We start from the raw sequence: 24,701 nt of genomic DNA on the forward strand, positions 1-24,701 counted from the left end.
CCAAAGGACTGCATTATTTATGTTTGTGTGATGGATGCAAGCATGGAGGAAGCAATGAGCAGGACCCCCAGTGGAAAAGCTCGGGGGCTTCCCAGATAGAAGTCATCCCAGAAACACCTGCTATCCTAGACGTCTCCGTGCCAGGATGCCACCAAGCTGAAATACAAAACACACAGAGGGAGGAGGGGCCCAGCAGGAGAACAGAAATGAAATGAAACTTGCTCCTGTTTAGGAGGTTAATATACATATTTTTCACTGATAGTACAGAGAAAGGAAGAGATGCACAGATATTCCTGCAATGGGATCTTGCTAGCTTCTCTCTCTACTGAAGTCTGAGACAGGACAACTGAGGGGCAAAAAGCAGATGGACACGGAGAACGAGTGGAGGAAAAATCCTTCCCAGGGCTCTCCAGACAGGGCTCCCGGGAAACGGCCAGATCCCGCCTGGGAGGAGCAGCATCTGCAGGCAGAGCAGGAACCGGCCAGATGCTCTGGTCAGAGTGGCCACAGCACAGACTGATGCCCAGCACCACCAGTGACCCAAGAACGCCATCACTCTGGCCATGAAAAGGGTACTTTGAGAGCCAAACCCAGAAGTTCATGCATCTTTCCTGCCTTCTTCCCTCCCTCTTATACATTCATTCATCCAGTTCAAGTCTCCACCAAGCATCTCTCTACTCCAGGCGCTTGGAGTACATCATGAACGGAATAGATGAAGATCCCTTTCCTCAGCAGGTTTGTCCTTCTTCTTACCAAAAGTTATATGTTTTCCTTTATCAACTACAAGGGCTGAAGCTTCTCATAAAAATGGAATACTCCTCATTTTTAAAGGGATGCGTTAACTCTTAGAATATAATGTACATATAGAAAGCATGCTTATGTGGATCTGTTTTTAAAAGTTGACACGTGTAAATTTAATGCACCATATTTAATTGAATCCAACACAAGGCCATGGCCCTACCATGGAAAAGGAGAGAGAAAGGAAGGGGGGGAAGGAATTAGACACTAGAAAAGCCAGCTTAAAACCTCTGAATCTGTTTTTTCATCCATCACATTAAGAGAACTTAGGACCCTCAAAAGTTTTATGCCCAGAGGGCTTCCCTGGTGCCGCAGTGCTCGAGAGTCCGCCTGCTGATGCAGGGGACACGGGTTCGTGCCCCGGTCTGGGAGGATCCCACATGCCACAGAGCGACTGGGCCAGTGAGCCATGGCCGCTGGGCCTGCGCGTCCGGAGCCTGTGCTCTGCAACGGGAGAGGCCACAGCAGTGAGAGGCCCGTGTACCGCAAAAAAAAAAAAAAAAGTTTTATGCCCAAAGATTCTGAGCCTTATTGTCCAAATATTTACTACATGCTCTGGGCGGGGGGGGGGGGGCATCAAAAAATTAGACAATTTTATGAAATATAAGATTTAGTTGGAGAAAAAATAAGTAACAATGAAAGAACAGAAGGGAGACAAGAACAGCCAAATGACAGATGGGAACAGTATGGAGCTCGTCGGACCATGAACCTTCCCCTCCTCCTTTCTTAACCAGCCAGGATGCCCGTGATACACCCAACACTACCTCCAGCCCAGTTCTCAGCCTGCTAAGTGCAAACCCACAGATGCCTGAGCAAGCACTTACCCAGCATCTCAGCCAGGCTAGAGCCAGAGCAAGACTCAGCAAGAAGCCAATTCCCCAAATTTCCCAGCAAGATGACTCGCCAGTGAGGCCACAACCAAAGAAGTGAACTAAGTTTACACCTGAAACTTTGCCGCTCTCAGTCTTCCAGCTGGAATACCAAGAAGCAAAGAAAGCCAGAGTCTGATTACAGATACACTGGAGACCGATGGACTGGCCCTTTCCTTTAACTGGAAACTTCTGAAGCAAACTTCTGAACATGGCAGGTTCCAGCACTGACTTACAGCTAACTGCAGGGACAAAAAGAGGAAAACAATCTTTATAGATATGTTTATGGGTCTGTGTCTATACACTTGCACACAGATGCACAGACATGTAGATTTCTATAAAATAGATAAATAAAAACTTAGTATGACACCTTAGGTTTTAAACAACAGAAGGTGCATAATGTGTTGCAAGCTTGAAGCAATCACTTCAATGTTTCTTTCCAAAAAATTGAAGCTTTTTTTTTTTTTTTTTTGCAGTACGCGGGCCTCTCACTGTTGTGGCCTCTCCCACTGCGGAGCACAGGCTCCGGACGCGCAGACTCAGCGGCCATGGCTCACGGGCCCAGCCGCTCCGCAGCATGTGGGATCTTCCCGGACCGGGGCACGAACCCGTGTCCCCTGCATCGGCAGGCGGACTCTCAACCACTGCGCCACCAGGGAAGCCCCTGAGGCATGTTTTTCAAAAGGTCACTTTCCAGCTCTTTCTTAGAAGTTCATTTCAATTAAGGGACTTACGAGTACAAGTTTTGTTATTTTTTTCATCAAGTTTATAATTTAGGTTATAAATGTTTCAACACAAACCACGACTATAAACTGGGTATGATTTGCACTGAATGTTTGCTACTTTGAAATAAATGTGATTAAATGAAGATATCTGAATTTAGGTGCTGTCGGACAATCACAGGTTGATGACTATCTTGAATTTACCTACCACCTGACCATTAAGAAATCGACTGTTTTTTTTCTAACAAACAACAGGGTTAAAACATGCAGTTCAAAGGATGAGGCCTGACTTAAATAGGTTCCTTAAGAACAGATTTAAGCACCCCCTGAAAAGGTTTCCTTGTCATGAACTCTTGCTGTCTGGCAAGTTTTCCATTTTGTACTATTTTCTAGCCAGTGCCCTTACCAAGAAAGTTTCAGAAGCAGAAATAGTTTTGTCTCTTTCTGTCAAATGAGGGACTACTCTATTGAAAGGACAGATATTGCTCTAGGGGAATTATAACACAGGTATGCAGAGCCCAGGGCGGGGATGGGGGTGGCAGTCAGGGGCACGTCTAAAGATGCCTGCATCCAAGAACAAAAACATTGAGGTCACAGCAACCAGTAACACGAGGCCACCAACAGCACCACCGGAAAGAGAATAAAGAAAGGCGTGAAAGTTGATTTAGGGATGTGGCCACGCTTATTTTTATCAAACAGGACAGAATATACTGAAAATCTACATTAGACGTGAGACTTGGATCTCTTGAGGGAAACACACCAAATCTTTTCTTTATAAAAAAAATGAATCATTCAAAAAACATTTATTTATCATATACATCCATGTCCCAGGTCCATTTTGTACATATTATCTAATTTTTTCTCAGTCAACCATATGAGGTAGATAATATTAACTCCCCTTTAGGGATGAGTAGGCAGACTCAGTAAGGTTAAGGAATGTTTCTGAGGTCATGCAATCAGGGTATAATTCTTGGTCTATTTTACTTCCAAGTCTGGGCTTCTTTCATGTTACCCAACTGCCTAATCTAGCAGGTATGAGAGACTATATATGTAGAATACATAGACATATACACATACACATGTGTATACACATGCACATATACACATGCACATACACACACATATATAATATATAACCATGCATACACACACATATATATACATACACACAAATATATATGACTTTTAATGCATAGATGTACATATGTTCTAAATTCTTCACTTCCAGATTGAACTAAGAAATGTAGTCATCATCTATTTGACCTAGAAATAAAGATGCAAGGGACCGTTATATGACACAGTTTTAACAATGCCAGTTTTAAGACAAGGGTCAGCAAACTACAGCAAATGGACCAAATCTGCCCCAACCTCTGTTTCTGTCTGGCCCACAAACTAAGGATGGTTTTTACAGTTTTCACTGGTAGGAGGAAATCAAAAGAAGAAGATTTTGTGATACATGAAAAGTAGATGGAATTCAAATTTCCATGTCGGAAAATAAAGCTTTCTTGGAACGCAGTCACGCTTATTCATTTACGGATTGTCTACAGCGACTCTCACACAATCACAGCACAGTGGAGTTGCTGCCACAGAGACCATCTGGCCCGAAAAGCCTGAAATATTTACTATCCAGCCTCCTGCTTTAAGAGGAAGCTTTCCTGCTTTGCTCACCAACAGGCTGCCATTACTCTAGATAACAAGAAAGCACACATGGATAGCAGTGGTTCGTCTCAGCCAAATACAATATGCTTTGCACTTCCTGGGGGAGCCTTGAACTCTAGCAATAACAGGGAGAAAGCCCTCTCCTGGCTTGACTTGTTTCAGCTCTTATATACGGGTGGTGTTTTAAAGGCCCACGTAGCATTGGAGTATCATTACCAATTTTTAAAAGCATAATTGCAATATACCAAAACAAAACCATAGACACGAATTACTTGATAGACCTCAAAACACTGTCTTAAAAATTAAATTAAAAAATGAAGGAAAATCCAGCTCATTTAGAAGGCAAATCCTCTATAAATAAGCTAAACTACTGAGAATTTATAACACTTTTGTATTCCAACCTGACTCTCAGATCTCATTCTGCACAATGTCCTTTGGCACTAGCTCGATTACAGCTAAATGTTTTTATTTGTTTTTACCAAACACATACATTTTTAGGAAAAATGCCTTTGCTCTCTAGCCTAATCTAAGCTATGATTATTTGAAAAGTTGAAAGCTGAAGTGGGGGATGGGTATGATGGAATCACAGAGCCAAATTACCATATTCTGGAATAATTTTGTCATCACACAGTATTTAATCTTACCTCACTTTTTTTTTGGTGGGAGAAATTTTGCTTAACAGAAAATAAAATGAATCCTCATTATTTGCTGATTCTGAATTTGTCTACTCGTTAGTTTTTTCGAAACCCCAAAATCAATACCTGCAAAGCATTCTTGGTCACTTGTGAACGTGGACAGAGCGGCAAAGGTTGGCGTCGCCGGACACACACATCCCAGCAGAGGCCGGGCAAGAAGAAGCTCTGCCTTCCAGCTTCCCTTCTCCTGCCACTAACAAGTGTCCTTATCCTCGTCTAAATGGGTCACATTTTCACCTTTTTGTGCCTTTTATTGGCGATGCTGCTATTTAAGATGGCCCCCAGCGCAATGCTGAAACGCTGTCTGGTATCGCCAAGTGCAAGAAGGCTGTGATGTGTCTTACAGAGAAAACGTGTGTTAAATAAGCTTCCTTCACGCCTAAGCCTAGCACTCTGGGCCAAGTTCACTGTTAAGAATCAATGATACACATTAAATAAGGCATCTTTACAGAAACACACATAAACCAAGGTTAGGTATTGATCAGTTGATGAAAGCCTTGTGACCACAGGCTCTCAACACGGGACTAATGCCCTATGTCCCCCAGAAGCAGTAGTCCAGTGTTTACTCATTGGGCGCTCACTGTGATGTTTAGAACAAAACTGTATTCGTGTGTTTGGATTCACACCGAGACCCACTTCTATCAAAGTTCTTGGTCACTGGAAGGACTCAATGCTCATTTTTGCTCTCAGTTCCCAGATATTACTGGCAGCCATGGGATGTAAAGACATGTAGACTAGAGAGAATCCATATTCTTTCAACCACTCAACAAATAACATCTCAGGAGACAAGACGGTGCAGCTCCACCATCTTTGGAGCCTTGGGGAAAAGCCACTGCCTTTCAGGTAGGAAGCAACTGGTTAAACCACTCACTAGTGCTGTTTTGTTTGCTCATGGAAAGCCATCCTGGATCTGAGTCTGCCAAACAGGAGACGGGAAGAAGTTTAACACTGCAGCATCTCCAATGTTCCCTGCTTTAGTGAGAAGCAAAATTAGCTTTCCACGCTGCCACTTTTCCTGCCACGTATAAGCAAAGCGAAGGTATTATCTCACCAACACAAACACTCCCCACAGAAGATGGGCTGGTGGAAACTGTCAGTCCCCTAGAACAAAGGGGATTCCGTGGCATCTGTCTGTCCTCCCACACAGAGCCTTGTAGCTCCTTTCTGGTTTTGGTTTAAATAAAAAGCTAAGGTGGATCACATGCACAAAAACTGATTTTTTTTATCCAAATAAGTTAAATAAAAAACAAAAACATAGGAAAAGAAAAGTTTCTGTAATGATGAAGAGTCAAAGCAAAACCACAAACGATAGACCTTACCAAATCAGGAACGAAGTACTGAAACCTTTGTTTATATGCACATTTCTTTTTAGCATTGTTATTTTATTTATTCATTTTTGGCTGTGTTAGGTCTATGTTGCTACGCGCGGGCTTTCTCTAGTTACAGCAAGCAGAGGCTACTCTTCGTTGCATTGCACGGGCTTCTCATTGCCGTGGCTTCTCTTGTTGCGGAGCATGGGCTCTAGGTGCGCGGGCTTCCGTAGTTGTGGCTCAGGGGCTTAGGTGCTCTGGGGCATGTGGGATCTTCCCAGACCAGGGCTCGAACCCGTGTCCCCTGCATTGGCAGGCAGATTCTTAACCAGTAAGTCACCAGGGAAGTCCATGAACATGTTATCAAAGCAAAGTTAAAACCTACTTTCTCTCCGTTAAAGGCATTCAAAGGATAAGATTCAAAATGAAGCTAATTATCAGTGCTTTGTCTTGCCATTTAGGACACTCTGAAATGATGTCATCTATTTTTTCTACCAGTAAATAACACAACTTTCTTCACTTTTGTGTTTTCCCTTTCCCTTTTGAAAAGAAGTAGTGTTCTTTTCCAATCTTTTCTAATCATGGCTCAAATGCCCATTCTATAAAATGGGATATGTAAGAAAATTAAGGCAGAGGGAAAAAAAGTAGGAAAGTGATAAGGAAAAGTGCTCAGAAGCAAGAAGTGACAGACCACAGAGAAGTGGAAGATGTCCACCCAGAAGAAGGACTTGTCCTTGATCATCAAATAACAAATAGAAACTGAGAAGGAAACCCAGAGACGTGGTAAGCTTTGCAAAATAAATATCTAAAAGATTATCTTTGAAGATACGAAACTGTCACATGACTCCCTCTGCTTCTTCCTAAATGCAGCTCTGAGTCTGTAGTAGAGTGACAGCTTCATATGTCCTCACTGATTTCTTAAAACTCATCTTTTTTAAGCACAAAATGCTGAGGACAGGAGTACCTGCTTAGAATAGCTTTCCTGTTCGAGACAGGGTTCTATTTCACTGCCACATCTAATTCCCCGTGTCCTCCTAGAGGGACGAAGCAATTCGATTGTCTTGCACTTGGTACGAAGCAATTCAATGGTCACGCACTTGGAATAATGGCCATAAGCTAAGGAATTTATGGAGTCAGGGAATGTTCTCTTTTTCCATCAGTACATATCAGGATTTCCCAAGGTGCTCCAGGGAATACTGGACTCGAGATGCTCTGCTAAAGCCAAACGGATGTGCACGCTCCAGCTAGGCACCTGCACCTGCCATGGGTCACCCGGGGAGATGCAGAAACACTCCCGGGCTCTGAAAGGCCTGGCAGTACAGAATGTGTCCTACTTTGCATAAATCAGTGCTTCTTCCCATTTGGTTGACCGGTGCCTCTTAACCTTCCTTGGAGCACAGTCTGGAAAACACTCATCCACGCAGACCTTAAACACTGTCTCTGGGCAGCAAATGCCTGCCGAGCGGCTGCCATTCGGCGTGGCTTACATGACCTTCTAATAAAATAAGTGGGCTGAAGGCCAGTCCAGCGAAGAAAGCGAGGCTGCCGTACAGGAGTCCAGGAGGGAGTGTGATGGGAAGGGGTGGGAAAGATCAAGCATCTCCTGTTCCCTCACCCCTCGTCCACCAGGAAAGACAGCAGACAGGTAAAGGGTAAATCTTCGCTTAGCCTCCCCGAAGCGCTGGCCCCTTGATAAGCTCAGTGCACGGAGAACTGAGAGCACGGATCCACGCCTCCCCGAAGTGCTGGCCCCTTGATAAGCTCAGTGCACGGAGAACTGAGAGCACAGATCCATGCCTCCTCTCCTGTCAGGCCCTTCGGTGCTTCTAAGGGACTTGTTTTTACAGGAGGCTCTGGAGCAACCAGAAGGCCAGTATCTTCCCTGACTTTACCTTCCCATCCCTCTTGTCACTGCCCACAGCCTGGCATAACACCTTTACTGAGGGGCCTGGGGGAGGGATTTCAAGGCCGCCTGTGCATTTTTTCCTTTTCAAAGCAACCATTTGTATTAAAGATCACTGCCCTCCTGGCCTCCGACAGGACTCAGAATCACTATCTCCAAAAGCAGGGAGAAAGGCAGTGAGTGTGGGGTTCCAGGGGTGTCTCTGGGTACAGGTGGGGTTAAGAACCCAGAAGAATCCATCAGAGGCCTCGGAAACTTGCAGGTGGACAAGAGGAGAGAGGAGGGGAGAAGAAACAGAATCAAAGTGAAATCTTTTTTTAATCGGCACAATAAAGTAAAAGGGTGCTTGTGAGAGGAACGTGCTGTTCTTAAAATGGCAAAAGGCAGTGTCTAAATCAGAGGAAGCAGGTGTCACAGCCCAGGTGCCCTGGTGAAAGCAGGCAGCCCGCACTTATGCTGCCACCTGACAGAGGGGCAGGGTCTAGCCACAGCAGTCAGGACAAACACTAATTAAGTAATTAAATACATGTTAATCACCAGATACTTGACGATTTATGTGTTAATGAACAGTAATTAACCTGCAATTAGCTGTATTCCATGCAGATTACCCTTGTGATGTGTACTGGCAGAATGTTATTTTCCCTTAAATAGGAAACGCTCCATAAAGTGGCAAGAACACTTGACTCTGCTAAGAACCATTTTGAAACTCTACACATGCTAATCTAGGTCATGTTAGCAGAAAGGTTATAAAAACAAAGAGGTGCCCAAGAGAACCCACTATGTTTATCCAAAGTACACAGTGCAGTGGTGTGTGGTTGCACCGAAAACCTCCCCAAATCCAACAACTTACAAGACTCAGACTCTGACCAAGAAGAGAATCAACTCAGTATCTTGCAGCCAAAGATGAGGGAGAAATGGACATTCTTGACAAAAGCATGGGAGGATCAGGTACAGGACAGACAGAAGGAACCCAGCCCAGCACCCCCGTTCCTGGTCCGCCCGCCCAGAGCACCTGCTCCCCAGGTGTAGGCAGAGTGCCCAGAGCACCACGATAGCAGTTGCAGGGCTAACATGCTAGAATGTTCTGGCGGGAAAGCCCTTGCTTCATCCCGTTTCATCCACTGTTTCACTGAAGGATTTGTTCCCAGAACCCTTTTTCATTGCATACCTTCTGCCATCGCACCAAACACACTTAAGGAGTGACTTAGCAGGAGAAAGCACTCGACTATTATCTGCTTCCCCTTTTTTCTGTTTTCCACAAACCTGAACCTCCATAAACTACCACCATGTATTGAGAGGCCAGCACATCCAAAATGTGTTCTTCCATTCATCTTCACACCCTGCCCTGTCTTTATATTTAGCCCCGTAATTAGGAAGGCTCAGTACATTTAAGTTGCCCAAGCTTATAAGTAAACAGGGCTCATATTCAAATCCAGTTCTGTCTGATGCAAAGCGTATGTTCTTTTACTACAGTATGATGCGGCTCATTTACAAGCAATATTGTAATATGAAATCTTTTAAGACTTAACTCATCAATCTTAATTCATTAGATCAAAATTACTTTACAAAGTGTGAAAAGCATCATATAAAGTACTATATGAATATAAAATATTTTAATATACTAGTATTTCAAGCATGTGCTCACTCTACATTAATTTTTTAGATCTCTGTCATGTATCTTGCAGCCTAAATACTAATGGGACATCTGGGGGAAGCAGAGTCCCTGTGCAGAGAGAGAGGGTCTCTCAAACGTTATCACCTCCTTTAAATGTCCATGTCCTATTATCTTGTCCTCAGCTTTTGGTCCCAGAAACAGCCTATCTGTATATTAAGAATGCATCATTTGGATACTGACTCTTATGAACTATGTTCATAAAAGAAAATGTCACAGGCATGCACGTACACGTGATACCAGAAAAATAATTTTTGTGTATTTTGCAATTAGAAATATAATAGTCACCTAAAGCAGAAGCACATCCTCAGGCTAGTACAAAACTCCTGATGGAGGAATCTGTCTGGGAAATTGATCTAAAAGCAGATGGCTCCTGCATAAGTCAGGTTTTTACGAACATCAGGATATGACAGGCATTTCCTTAGTAAAGGTGTGCTCGCCCCACGGGTGCAGCGGGGAAGACCCCATCCAGGGCAGTGCTGCCTGAACATGGAAAACGGATTTTTCCAGCTTTTTTTCTGATCACCTCCAGTTCAGCTGCCATCTGGAGCCAAGGATGGAAATAGGATTGGTAGGTATTCTCCTTCCTCTCCACCTGTTGATACAATGTATTTTCCCCATGCCAACTGGGAACATCAAGTCTTAACATGGTGATTTTAAGGTCTATCTCAGCATTTGGGAAATTTCCTGCTGACATCTCTCTTGTATCGTCTACTGAGCGCCATTTATCTAATAGTTTATGTTACTATTAGGGTAATGACTTCACTATGTTTACTGCCCAGCAGATAAAGGGGAGAAAAGAGGGAAGTACAACCTTAACGATGCCTTTAAAACGTGAAAGGCTGAGGCTTGGTTAGACTTCTTGGGAATTAAATGAACAAATGCATTTTCAGTGGATCCAGATGCTTAACAAACTTTGATCTTAAACATTTAGCAACACTGGTTTAAAGAATCTCTGCAAATCCACCTTTAAACCCAGAGTATGAAACTAACAATCACCCAGTGAACCAAAAAGCTATAATGAGAACTACATTCCAGTGGAATATGGTAAAGCAGGTACTGCTCGGCAACGTGACAGAGGTCACAGTGAGGAGCAGGAGAGTTTGGGGGTGAGGGTCAGAGGCTCACAATTGGGAAGGCAAAATATTTTATTCAAAAGAGCTCAAGGGGCTTCCCTGGTGGCGCAGTGGTTAAGAGTCCGCCTGCTGATGCAGGGGACGCGGTTCATGCCCCGGTCCGCGAAGATCCCACATGCCGCGGAGCTGCTGGGCCCGTGAGCCATGGCTGCTGGGCCTGCGCGTCCGGAGCCTGTGCTCCGCAACGGGAGAGGAGGACAAAAAAGTGAGAGGCCCACATACCACAAAAAAAAAAAAAAAAAAAAAAAATCTGATAATTCATTCATTGGTATATAGGCTAGGCTACGAAAAAGCAACTGTATGGATTGCATGAGGTGACCGTAAACCAATCACATTGCTGCTTCTTCGTCATCGATGCATGAATTGTCACAACTGTAAATAATGAGTTTACTTTTCACATTATCTTTTCCTTATTGTTATCTAGTGTTAGTAATACATATAACATCTATGGTGTTTGTATCATATAAGACACTATTGATGTAGGTACCGACACATGATTCATCTTCTAAACAGATGATGTAAACTTAATGTATCAATAAATACAGTACAGTACCATAAATGTATTTTCTCTTCCTTATGATTTTCTTAATAACATTTTCTCTTCTCTAGCTTATTTTACTGTAAGAATATAGTATATAATACACATAACACACAGGATATGTGCTAATTGACTTTTCATGTTATCGGTGAGGATTCTGGTCAACAGTGGGCTATCAGTGGTTAAGTCTGGGCGGAGTCAAAAGTTACATATGGATTTTCAATTGTGTGTGTGTTGGGGGGTCAGCACCCTTAAGCTCCACACTATTCAAGGGCCAACTGTAGTTTGATAATTCCTTTTAAAGGCCGATCTCCTGAGACTGTTGATAAATTAAATCATTCCTTTAGTTCTGACTGTCTGAGCCAGGTGTGTTCAAGGCTATTATGGGCTGAGTGCTGTGTCCCTTTCAAATTCATATGTTGAAGCCCTAACTCCCAAAGTGATAGAATTGGGAGATGGAGCATCAGAGAGGTGATTATGCTTAGCTGAGGCAATGAGGGTGGAGCTCCATAATGGGATTAGTGCCCTTATAAGAAGAGGAAGAGAGACCAGGGCTCTCTCTGCTGCACGCATGGGGAGGTCATCTGAGCACACACAGAAGAGCAGAACGTGGCCTCCATAAGCCAGGAAGGGGGCCCTTAACAATAACGGAATCTGAGGGCCCCTTATTTTGGACTTTTCAGCCTCCAGAGCTGAGAAATAAAGGTTTGTTGTTTAAGCCACCCAGATTGTGGGCTTTTGTTTTTCTTTTTGTCGCAGCAGCTCAAGCTGACTAAGACAAAGGCAAAACAAAAATTTAAGATCTGGATTGTAGCCAGTGTCAAAACTAAATGAACGCACCAGGCTCTGGCCGCCGTGGAGCCCCACAAGGGCTCACTCCTAGAGGTTTTGGGTGTGCATTGCTGAAGGGAAAGAGAAGAAGATCAGGGCAAAGGTGAGCAGGACAGACCTTCTGATCTTGTCTAGATGCCTGGAGACCAAGGAAGAGTCCAGTGCAGGTTCCAGAGGGGAACTAGCTAGGCCTTCTCTGCTGTGGGAAGGTCCCCTCCAAAAGAAGTTTCTAAAAACACTCAGCCTCTTAGCCTAGTCCATCATACACAGCCTTATGAAGCCTGCCTTAGCCAAACCCACTTCCCTTGCTTCCATTTTAATCCTACAAAAGAAGAAACTTGGTCCCAAAGGCCATATTTTTGAATTATACCCTGATTGGTTATCAATATATTTATAAAAACGAAGGATATTCAGTAAGTAGAGCATTTTCCCTCTGCAAGAAAAACTACTTTTTAACTCTTTTTTTTTGTTTTATACATAAAAACAGCACATGTACATTGGGGAAAATTTAGAATATGACAGATGACAGAAAGAAAAAATTCAAGTCACTAGCTGGGGAGATACTACTTAATATATTTATTTCACCATATAGTTTAATTATATATGTATTTATATATAATTAATACATATTAATATTAGAGGTGTTTATATATAATTAATTCATATTAATATATAGATACAAAATAATACATATTAATACATATTAATGTATAATTAATACATATTTGTACATATATTTAATTTAAAACTGAATTTAACATACTGCTTTATGATTTTTTACCAGTTTTACCCACTTAAGAAAATAAGCTGAGATAACATCATGAAATGATCTTTCATAACGTTATTCTTAACGGTTGCAAAATGAATTTTTGTATTGAGGTAGCACAGATGAACTCATCCTCTATTGTAAGAAATGTAACACTGCTCCTGGTGTTTCATTATTATAAATACACTGCCGTGAATAACCTTGTAGCTAACTGTTAGCTACCACTATTCATTATTTCCTTAGGATGAACTCCTAACAGTAGATTGCTAAAATTAGACTTATTTAAATATTTAACACTTTTAAAATGTATTGCCCAAGTGCACTCTAAAAGGATTTTAACAATTTACACGTGTGCTAACACAGCTTTTACTACCCCTTAATTTCCATTCAAGAGACATTTAAATACCAGAAATTGTTGCAGGTACGAGGGCACAAAGATAAAACAAGCACAGTGGAGAAAGGACAGCCTCTTCAATAAGTGGTGCTGGGAAAACTGGACAGGTACATGTAAAAGTATGAGATTAGAACACTCCCTAACACCATACACAAAAATAAGCTCAAGGGCTTCCGTGGTGGCGCAGTGGTTGGGAGTCCGCCTGCCAATGCAGGGGACACGATTTCGTGCCCTGGTCCGGGAGGATGCCACGTGCCGTGCAGCGGCTGGGCCCGTGGGCCATGGCTGCTGAGCCTGCACGTCTGGAGCCTGTGCTCCGCAGCGGGAGAGGCCACAGTGGTGGGAGGCCCGCGTACCAAGAAAAAAAAAAAAGAAACTCAAAATGGATTAATGACCTAAATGTAAGGCCAGAAACTATCAAACTCTTAGAGGAAAACAAAGGCAGAACACTCTATGATATAAATCACAGCAAGATTCTTTTTGACCCACCTCCTAGAGAAATGGAAATAAAAACAAAAATAAACAAATGGGACCTAATGAAACTTCAAAGCTTTTGCACAGCAAAGGAAACCATAAACAAGACCAAAAGACAACTCTCAGAATGGGAGAAAATATTTGCAAATGAAGCAACTGACAAAGGATTAATCTCCAAAATTTATAAGCAGCTCATGCAGCTCAATAACAGAAAAACAAACAACCCAATCCCAAAATGGGCAGAAGACCTAAATAGACATTTCTCCAAAGAAGATAGACAGACTGTCAACAAACACATGAAAGAATCCTCAACATCATTAATCATTAGAGAAATGCAAATCAAAACTACAATGAAATATCATCTCACACCAGTCAGAATGGCCATCATCAAAAAATCTAGAAACAATAAATGTTGGAGAGGGTGTGGAGAAAAGGGAACACTCTTGGTTAATTTTATTTTATTTATTTATTTAATTTTGCGGTATGCGGGCCTCTCACTGTTGTGGCCTCTCCCGTTGAGGAGCACAGGCTCTGGACGCGCAGGCTCGGCGGACATGGCCCATGGGCCCAGCCGCTCCGCGGCATGTGGTATCTTCCCAGACTGGGGCACGAACCCATGTCCCCTGCATCGGCAAGCAGACACTCAACCACTGCGCCACCAGGGAAGCCCGAAAAGGGAACACTCTTGCACTGCTGGTGTGAATGTGAATTGGTACAGCCACTATGGAGAACAGTATGGAGGTTCCTTAAAAAACTACAAATAGAACTACCATATGACCCAGCAATCCCACTACTGGGCATATACCCTGAGAAAACCATAATTCAAAAAGAGTCATGTACCAAAATGTTCATTGCAGCTCTATTCACAATAGCCCGGAGATGGAAACAACCTAAGTGTCCATCATCGGATGAATGGATAAAGAAGATGTGGCACATATATACAATGGAATATTACTCAGCCATAAAAAGAAATGAAATTGGGTTATTTGTAGTGAGGTGGATGGACCTAGAGTCTTTCATACAGAGTGAAGTAAGTCAGAAAGAGAAAGACAAATACCGTATGCTAACACATATATATGGAATCTAAGAAAACAAAATGTCATGAAGAACCTAGGGGTAAGGCAGGAATAAAGACAGAACTACTAGAAAATGGACTTGAGGATATGGGGAGGGGGAAGGGTGAGCTGTGACAAAGTGAGAGAGTGGCATGGACATATATACACTACCAAACGTAAAATAGATAGCTAGTGGGAAGCAGCCGCATAGCACAGGGATATCAGCTCAGTGCTTTGTGACCACCTGGAGGGGTGGGATAGGGAGGGTGGGAGGGAGGGAGACGCAAGAGGGAAGAGATATGGGGACATATGTATATGTATAACTGATTCACTTTGTTATAAAGCAGAAACTAACACACCATTGTAAAGCAATTATACCCCAATAAAGTTGTAAAAAAAAAAAAAAAACAGCACAGAATTTACAGCCCATTTATTACCATGATCAAACCCAGGGATAGAGGAACTGGGATTGATAAATCTTCCCTAATAAACACCAAGCCTGCAGAGTGGGTTCCTGGGCGCCGATCATGCCGCTCAGATGACAAGCGGCCCTTGAGAAGACTCAGTCTCTCCTCCCTGGGTCTAGCCAAGCACCTCAATTAACCATGAGAGATGATCTTGGACACATGTTCCCATTGGCTTCCGAGGGAGCCAAAGGAATTAAGAAAGAGAAAATCAAAATACTGCAATTCTTTAATGCACCCTCTTAGTTGGAAATTAATTGAGTTCTTAATGTGAAGTTATTTTCAAAGAGGCTGTGGACAAAAGGAGAAAGCACACAGAACGCCACCGTCACTAATTTCCCACCTTTGACACCAAGTCGGGATGCTCTTGGGGCACAGGCCCTCTCCGAGAGGACGGAGAGACCAGCGGGACCTCCTTGGTACCACTTTCTAATTGCTTCTGGCCTGCACCCTTCATTTCCTTTAAGTGCCCACTCCAGGTGGGCAATGTGGTCCCAACAGTACATCCCACAGAGCAGCTCCTCCATGACAAGGACTCGGTCTACATGCCATTTTCTTCCCATTGCTGATGGGGTGGGAGCAGGGCCCTGCATCTCACCAGCTGACCTCCACTACGGCTCACTTCCTAATGACCCATGATTCCTGAGATCCACTCATGGAAGAAGAGACTTTTACTTCTACCATCAAGTGCTCTGTCTCCCTGGGTCAGATGTGGCTACTTAACATAGAAAGTAAAACATCCTTGCAGACGGCAATTCCTGCCCTGCTGCAGGTGGCTGCTTTTATTTTCTTAAATAGATATATAAATAAACAAGTCTGAATGGTGCATTTTACTCATTTCTCTAAGTAATGTAAAAACAAAGCCTTAATACACTCCCTATCCACGAGCATAAGCTTTCCTCACCTTGGTCTAAAAATACCAACACTTCTAATACAGTCTCTGATTAGACTAATATAAAACTGATATATATTTTCAGAAGTTAGAGGATGCATCAAAACAGGAAATGAAAAATAAAGGGCATACCTGATAAAAGTTAGGCCAGAAAGTACTGATGGCCAGCTCTGCCCTGTTCCATGTACGGTTTGGGTCTCCAGATATATTCCAAATAGGGTTCCCCAAAGGTCCGTTATTGACCTTCACGTAGACATTGAGTAACCCGGGAGCAGAATTACTCTTGCTGGATACAAAGTAGTGAAAATCAATGCAGTGGGTGTCATTTTCTTTGAGCTGAGGTAAGAGGAGGTGGGCTCTCTGTCCCTCAGATCTCCCAGACGTGTTCACCAACATGAAGGAGCCTGCGAAAAGAAAATCAAAGGACGGTCACAACCGGAAACACTACTTCCTGCTCGTACCTGAAAAGTCACCATCATTTCCATGGGTCGACACTGCAGTTCCAGACATCTGACCTTGGCTTTGAAAGTCCCACCTCTTTCACACCTTTTCATCCCCAAAGTGCTCTCAAGGTCAGTGGGGATGGCAAATTCCCCTGATGTCACTGCAATTAGTTTCCTAAATAATAGGTATATGCATGGTTTGCAGATCTGCACTGGTCGATCTGGTGGTCACTAGCCACATGGAGTTTTTTTTTTTAATTAATTAAAATTCTATAATATTGAGTCATATTTTAGATTCCACATATAAGTGATATCACATGGTATTTGTCTTTGTCTTTCTGACTTACTTCACTTAGTATGATAATCTCTAGGTCCATCCATGTAGCTTCAAATGCCATTATTTTGCTCTTTTTTATGGCTGAGTAATATTCCATTGTGTGAGTGTGTGTGTGTGTGTGTGTGTGTGTGTGTGTGTGGTGTGTGTGTGTGTGTGTATATATATAAAATATATTATTATATATACATCACATCTTCTTTATTCATCTGTCAATGGACATTTAGGTTGTTTCCATGTCTTGGCTATTGTGAATAGTGCTACTATGAACATAGGGGTGCATGTATTTTTTGAATTGTAGTTTTGTGTGGATATGCCCAGGAGTGGAATTGCTGGAGCATATGGAGGAGGGTTGGACTGGGAACTTGGGGTTGGTAGATGAAAATTATTACATATGGAATGGATAACAACAAAGTCCTACTGTATAGCACAGGGAACTATATTCAAAATCCTGGGATAAACCATCATGGAAAAGAATATGAAAAAGAGTATACATATGGATAACTGAGCCGCTTTGCTGTATAGCAGAAATTAACACAACACTGTAAATCAACTAGACTTCAATAAAAAAAAAAGAGATGAATTAAAAAAAATTCAGCACTTGGACAAAAAAAAAAAAAGTTCTGTAATATTGAAAGTGTAGGTCCTCAGCCCCAGGAACCATATTTCAAGCGCTCAATAGCCACATGGGGCCAGTTGCTACCATACTGGGCTGCACAGATATTGAACTTTTCCATCATCCCTAAACAACACTGTTCTACAATGGCGCCACCACTGAGTAATCACAGACACTCTGAGATTCTCATATAATCTAGAGAAAGGGAACAGATTGCTCTGGTTTGTGGAATCTTAGAAAATTGGCCTGATGATACTCCTTGTCATCAATATAACATGATTTTCTTGCAGCTCAGCACCCATCCCCCCAACTACTGTCACAACTGGCTTCTCCTCAACTAGGGGTGTTCTCATAATGGGGGGATGACGGAGTTTACCGATCAATGGCTGTGCCCATGGGGGACAGTCGTTCACAGAAGTCTCTGTGAGCTCCTTGTTTTCAACTTTTCATCCAGGGCACTAACCCACCCGTGAGTGCTGAAGAGTTTCCAGATGGATTCAAGCTTCCCAGATACCCTGACCTTGGGAAAGGTCACTTGGACTTTCTCCATGCCTAAGATCACCAGAAATAGCAACTAAAATAAATACATGAATTTTATATATCACACAAAGAAAGGTAAATCAAAATGTTCTAAGATGAACGGGAAAACAGGTCATCACAAGCCTTCTTTAGCAGAGAGGAAAACATGTATGGAAATTCTGAGGGGGAAGTACAACTAAATTTGGAAAATAAAGATAAAAAAAACCACTACTCAGGGTGGTTGGACTCATGGTTTCTACGGCATGAAGGGACTATTACCCTCAGTTGAGTATTCCTTTAAAAACGTCCCTCATTGAACCATAATTTTCAAGGAGGTGTGTGTATGCACGTTTGCGGGTATATATATGTTAGTAAACACCCACACGTATCTATAAAGATACATACACAATCTCAGAAAAAGTGTGGAAATTTTCTCTCATCCACAAGCTGTGATTTCCTAAACAGCAAAATGAGAAGACTACTTTTCCCAGGGAATTATCAGGAGGACTAAATAAAAACCAGGAATGTAGATATATCCTTTATAAATTAATAGACTATTGTTAAAGGATCAATATTACAAAATGTTTGCTTCTGGTTATTACCTCTCAGGGCCCCTTCATGAGATGAGCTAGTGTTAATGCCATGTAAGAAAAATAGGAACTGAGTCACAGAGAGATGAGGACGCATCTTAGCCAGGCTTTAGGATGAGTCAGTGGCAAAATCAGAACTTGGGGCCTCTGGGTTTCCAGCCCATTACTCATCCTGCTACCCTCCAATAACTCCACATTTCTTCATGCGCCATTTGAGCACATATGGAGAAAACAAACCCTTTCATGACAGTGAAGGAAAATTATGGGAGCTATCTGAAAATACAGCAATTTTTCAAGAGATGAATGTTACGCACCTGGAAATATGAAAGTCAAGCCACAAGGGAAGGGTTATTGCGGAACATATATTTCAGTAATAAAGAAGAATTGCAAATGTGATTTAAGAAAGAGTTGGGGACAGAGAGAGGGATTTTGTGACAAGAGAATACCACTGCAGTGATTTGGGTTAGCTATGCTCTACAAAATGTGAAAAAAAAAGCTCTTCAAAATACACAGGGTCGACCAACCCCATCACAAATTGAAAGAGGGCAGTTGGGGTTTATGAGTTAAAAATCGTACTTTGTCGCTCTTAGTAAAATATAAGCGTATTTATTCCAAATTCAATCATTTGGGGCTCTGGCATCTGCAACATAGTTGCAATGTAGAATATTCCCTGATGGGGCTAAGGCATGAGTCAGCCTTGAAGCCAACTCTGAATCACCAAAAGCTTTAGTATTGTCACCCTGCCGAGAATATTACTTCTTGGAGTGTTTCCATCACTTAAACTTGGGCGACCAGAGACGGTAAATATGGCAATATGCATAGGAGAGCAAAAGTAGGTTTCCTGCATCCTGGAAAGTCTAGTCTGGATGACTGGATGAAGAGTCTCTTTTCACACGTTGGTATAAACCAGGTAACATCCTACCATAGTTGTTTGGGAAATCACTGGGTTTCCCTAAAATACTATTTTCCCCAACTACACAGCCTATCCTTCAATATTTACTCATTACGCTTCATTCTAGGACAAAATACTAATTTTTATCTTGAGGTCAAGGTGAAACTCAGGTATTTTAAGTTGCAAACACTCAAATGGTCCTGATTTTTATACTTTCTCCTTTTTTTCCCCCTTTTGAACCAGAATGCAGTCTATCCCGTTACAAGGCATGTTGCTGCAATACAGATTAGCTAACAGGATTAGCAAATAGGGGAGTGACATCCATATAACACTAGAGCCCCTTCAGACCACATGCAATTTTTTGCAGGACATTAATGTTGTAGAGCAATCAAGGCAAATTTTCTCTCCAATAAAGGGCTACGTGATGGCCTTTCGACAAAGGTGAAACTCCTGCAGAAGGGCCTTCGCTTAGGGTCAAAAGTGGCAAGAAGTTTAGTGGCTCTACAGAGCCATTCCTCTTCCCGCTCTGTGAGGCTGTCTGGGAAACTGCAAGACCAGATGAAGAAGCTGTGAAGCTTCTGCTCCCCTCCTGAGTTTAGAGAGGAAAGCACACTGACTGATGGAGACGATGAACCCAGATCGTATATTTCAGCTGGCAGAGAGTGGTCTCTATCAGAAGGGAATGACTGACTCCGAGGCCCCCTCTGGTGAGAAGGAGGATGTGGAAGCCCTCAGGCACAGGGCTAAGGATGGACTCACAGGGATTCTAAGTGCCAGGCGGAAGTTAATGAGGCCAGGATTTTTATTAGGGCTGTGACTGTTTCACTGGTTCTCTGGCTACAAAGCTGTGTAGATTTTGAATAGTCAGCTCCAGTTTTCTTACAAGATCTAGCATTTTCAGTGCATGGTTTTGTGCAACAGTCAAAGGGTTTCCAAGGACAGGTGTGCGGAGCTGGTCGAAACACCTACTCTACCTGAACCGTCCTCCTACCTCACTGGTTCTGCCCTCTGGAAGCAGCTCCATCTAGACTGTCCCCTCAGTCACAGGCAAAGTTCCTGCTTCTAAACAGTCCAGAAACCAATGAGCAGCTCATCAACACACAGTATTCTTTTTACTGAGGTACAGCTGCTGTACAATATTATATAAGTTATAGGTGTACAATAGAGTGATTCACAACTTCTAAAGGTTATACTCCATTTATAGTTATTGTAAAATATTGGCTCTATTCCCTGTGTTGTACAATATATCCTTGTAGCTTATTTTATACCTTATAGTTTATATCTCTTAATTCCGTCCCCTCCTTTCACTTCCCCCTTTCCCCCTCCCCCCGGTAATCACCAGTTTATTTTCTGTATCTGTGAGTCTTGCTTCTTTTTTGTTATATTCACTAGTCGGTTGTATTTTTTAGATTCCACATATAAGTGACATCAACAGTATTTGTCTTTCTTTAATGCATACTATATTTTAGAGAAAAAGTCTCTCTTTCCTGAGCACCTGTTCCCTGGGGTATAGTCCCCTGAGAAGTGTCGCTCAGCTGGTATTTCTGTGTAGCTTCACAGTGAATGATTAATGCACATACAGGCATTTAGAACAGTGTTTGCCATATAGCACAGGCTCAAAAATTATTGGTGATTATCATTACGATTACTATGTTGCTTCATACCTCCTAATGCCTGCTTCTCTAAATTACCTGTAATTCTTCAGCATTTAGCTCTGTATATTTATTTCTGCCTGCCTGTCCACAACCCTCCTGGTCCTATCCTTTTTCACCTAAAATGGTAATGTTTAAGTTCCCTTTCTTTATGGGAGAGGAACATTAGTACTGAAGTTTTACAAAACCTTCAACTCGATCCATCTTGCCCCTACATTTAAGCTTTGGGAAGGAGATCTTCACTTCTGTGTGTGGTCACGAGGACTTATCACATGGTTTGAAGTACAGAAGATGATATTTCAGCCGGCACTCGTACTTCCTGGTAGTGCTGCACTACTGTCCTATGCTGAATGTACAGAAGAAAGTGGAAACATTTATGTTTAGCATCGTCTAGCGACTTGGAATCCTGGGGTAAATTCCCAGTTGTGTCTAAAGGGATAGCAGGTGAGATGCCTTTTAATTGTTTGAATTTATCACCTACCTACTATGGAAGGAAAGTCAACATCATAGCTGATGTTTAAAGAATTAAAAGCATTTCTATTCAATTCTAGACTATTACGTCTGCTTTCTTAAATGTCCCTATATGGCTGAATGTTTAATTTTCACCTTCTAGTTCAATGTTTGTACTGTGAGGAAATACATTTCCAAAGAGTAATTGGGTCCCCCTTTTTGACACATCCTTACCTCAGTTTTTTTCCCTACAAAAAATACTCCAATTGGGCAAATAAATAAAAGAAATCAGAATTCAAATTAACACTGAAATTCTGTTTCTGTTCAGATAACAAACACCCTTAAGTCACCTAGTACAGAAGCGGAGAGAATATAACAGTGCAGGTAAATGGAAAGATCTCCACGGAATGGAGCTGGCTTCAAAAGGGGCCGTCTCTACAGGCAGACTTGCAAGGTCTTTAAGAATCATTATTTTGGTTTTTCTGAAAAGGAGAACTCTGTTATAAGAACATGTGATGTTCATATTCTTGAATCTTTGGGTGAATTAAATTGAGCTTAATCGTATCCATTGGCAAATGCATTTGATGAGGTGGTGGCAATAACGACATATAATTAGCTATTCCTTCTACCCCATCATTAAAATTTGCATTGGTGTTAGAGCCTCCAGATTTTTAAAGGCTGAGGAAAGTGCAAGAATTCTCCTCCAGCATTTGAGAAGCTTTGTGCACACAACAGATGCAGCAGGAAGAGAGAATTGTGTGTGTTATTCAATACCTTTGCTGACAGAGAAGCAGCATCTTATGAAGTTTAAAGCCATTACAACTTTCACTATTTAAGCCTCTTAGTTTCAGTAAAAGCACACAGATCATTGGCTCTTCTCTCCCTTTGGCTGTTTTGTCTTCATTTTCCCCTCTACCGCCAGGCCTTCAAATCGGTGGACTTAACGATCCAAAAGCTACGAAAGTAGCTTACAAGTTCCATCTTTGCTAGCATATACCCAGAATCTGGGTTACGGGGCCATTCATTCTCCCTCTGACTCCTTAGATACGCCAGTTGTAACAATTCAGTTATCTAGAGCAGTGCCTCTGAAACCACTGATGATGAAGGACCAGTTTTGTAATTTTCTGCTGCAGCTCAGATCGAGTTTATGTAAAATACAATGAACATGGATTTCTAGAAAAAAGGAAATAAAAAGACATGCAAAATGCAGGCCCAAATTTGTTAGCTTAAATAAACAGAAAATTACTCTGTTAAATTCCTATAAAAATGTCTAAAGACTTGCCCTCAATTTCTATAGTGGTCCTGGACCAGGAACAATGTGGGGACCAGCTCTGACCTGCAGAGCCCACTGAGTGGCATGCACTTAAAATGACAATGGCTTAGCACCCCGGGTGCCCAAGAGGCATGTTTTCTAGGCAGTGGAAGAAGAAGACGGAGACAGAAAAACTGAAAGAAAGGAATGGAAAAAAATTCTCTCGTTTCTTGAGCCAGAGATAACGGTCATCAAGTCAACCCCTTTGGCTATGACAGAAAGCGGTACAAGAAGAAAAGGAAGAGTGGGATGCAAGTGGACACACAGAGAAGAGACGGACTCAACTGTGGTGAATGGAACAGAAAAAGAACCGGTTTCAAGGCAAGGAGAAAAGAAGAGAGCTGGTGGGCAAGGCACACAGAGTCACCATATACCTGGGCTGTTCTTAAGGAATAGAGAATGCAGGGAAGTAAGACGTGCAGTTAGTGCTCAGGCCAATTCACTAAATTCTCCCAATAGTAAAGACTGGAAGAAACGCAAAGTCCTTAACTCACCACAGTGGCCCATTGACACCATCTGATAGAGCTGGGGCGACTTTGAATTTTTTACATTCAAGCTCCGGAGGCAATGTCCCAAAAGCAATATTTCTCAAACATTGTCACCATAACTCATTGTATCAAACAGATAGCATGCCGCAAGGCAGCATACACGTGTGATGCTGTGCGTGCACACAAACATACACATATTCAGACAAAACTCTCATGAAGAAAATGCATCACTATGTTTCTTACCATGTGTGTCTGTGCATTTTACTCCCATTTCCTGTTCTACCCTGTTTCATCTCGCAACATAAATAAGTCAATGAACGTTGGATATGACCCACAACTGATTTCATAGCCCAAGACTGCTTTAAGGCCGTACTTTAAGGCCCCCCAGTACCCCCAAATCAAGAAGATCTAACCTGTGCTCTGCCTCCTCAGTGGGAAAGCTTCTTCTTTTTAATTTGTAATTTTAAATTTGATCGTATCCCTCAAATATCAAAATACTAAAATACTATATCCCTTCTCCTGCTCCCTCAGCCAGTATAACAATGGTCCTAAAGACAATGTCTTTTCTGATGAGAAACCTTGTGAAATGGGGAAGATGAAGACTGTGGAGAAATAAATGAACTCGGGAACAAAGCTCCAAGGGAACAAAACCTCTGCGGGGAGGTGCCGCCAGCACTTTAAAAGCACTTATTAGCGCCCATATCAGCCCGACGAAACCTTCTCCACGGCCACACTCCTGTTCTACAGACCAGGCATCAAGCATCCTTCCTTTTTTGAAGGGCCTTTTCTGTGCCCCTTTCGAAAATGTCACCCGAGCACAAATGTGAAATACGTTATTTTGCAACCACTAGAGAAGAAAACTTTTTTTTTTTTTTTGCGGTACGCGGGCCTCTCACTGTTGTGGCCTCTTCCGTTGCGGAGCACAGGCTCCGGACGCGCAGGCTCAGCGGCCATGGCTCACGGGCCCAGCCGCTCCGTGGCATGTGGGATCTTCCCGGACCAGGGCACGAACCCGTGTCCCCTGCATCGGCAGGCGAACTCTCAACCACTGCGCCACCAGGGAAGCCCGAGAAGAAAACTTTTAATAAAAAAATTCTCTCTTCATCCAGAGGTCCTCTGTCCCTTTCTATTTTTCCCCTCTCTCTTCTTGCCTTCCTTGTGGATTCTCAATAATTACTGAGCTAGAAGAACATCTGTTAGTTGCAATGATTTTTGCCACGTTCCTAA

The 24,701-nt window shown here is 42.5% G+C and overlaps 1 protein-coding gene across 2 annotated transcripts in view; it reads right to left on the reverse strand.

Moving 5' to 3' along the window:
- The window catches only part of PTPRM (protein tyrosine phosphatase receptor type M), a 759,173-nt gene that overhangs the window by 469,373 nt on the left and 265,099 nt on the right, over positions 1-24,701 (reverse strand). For both annotated transcript variants that reach the window (XM_027088510.1, XM_027088508.1), the window contains exon 3: positions 16,311-16,582. In XM_027088510.1, the coding sequence (XP_026944311.1) occupies positions 16,311-16,582 (272 nt within the window). The remainder of the gene's footprint in view (positions 1-16,310; positions 16,583-24,701) is intronic.

Source organism: Aethalodelphis obliquidens, unplaced genomic scaffold (assembly GCF_003676395.1).
Source record: "Aethalodelphis obliquidens isolate GAN/ISIS:26980383/991018 unplaced genomic scaffold, ASM367639v1 scaffold63, whole genome shotgun sequence".
Classification (NCBI taxonomy): domain Eukaryota; kingdom Metazoa; phylum Chordata; class Mammalia; order Artiodactyla; family Delphinidae; genus Aethalodelphis; species Aethalodelphis obliquidens.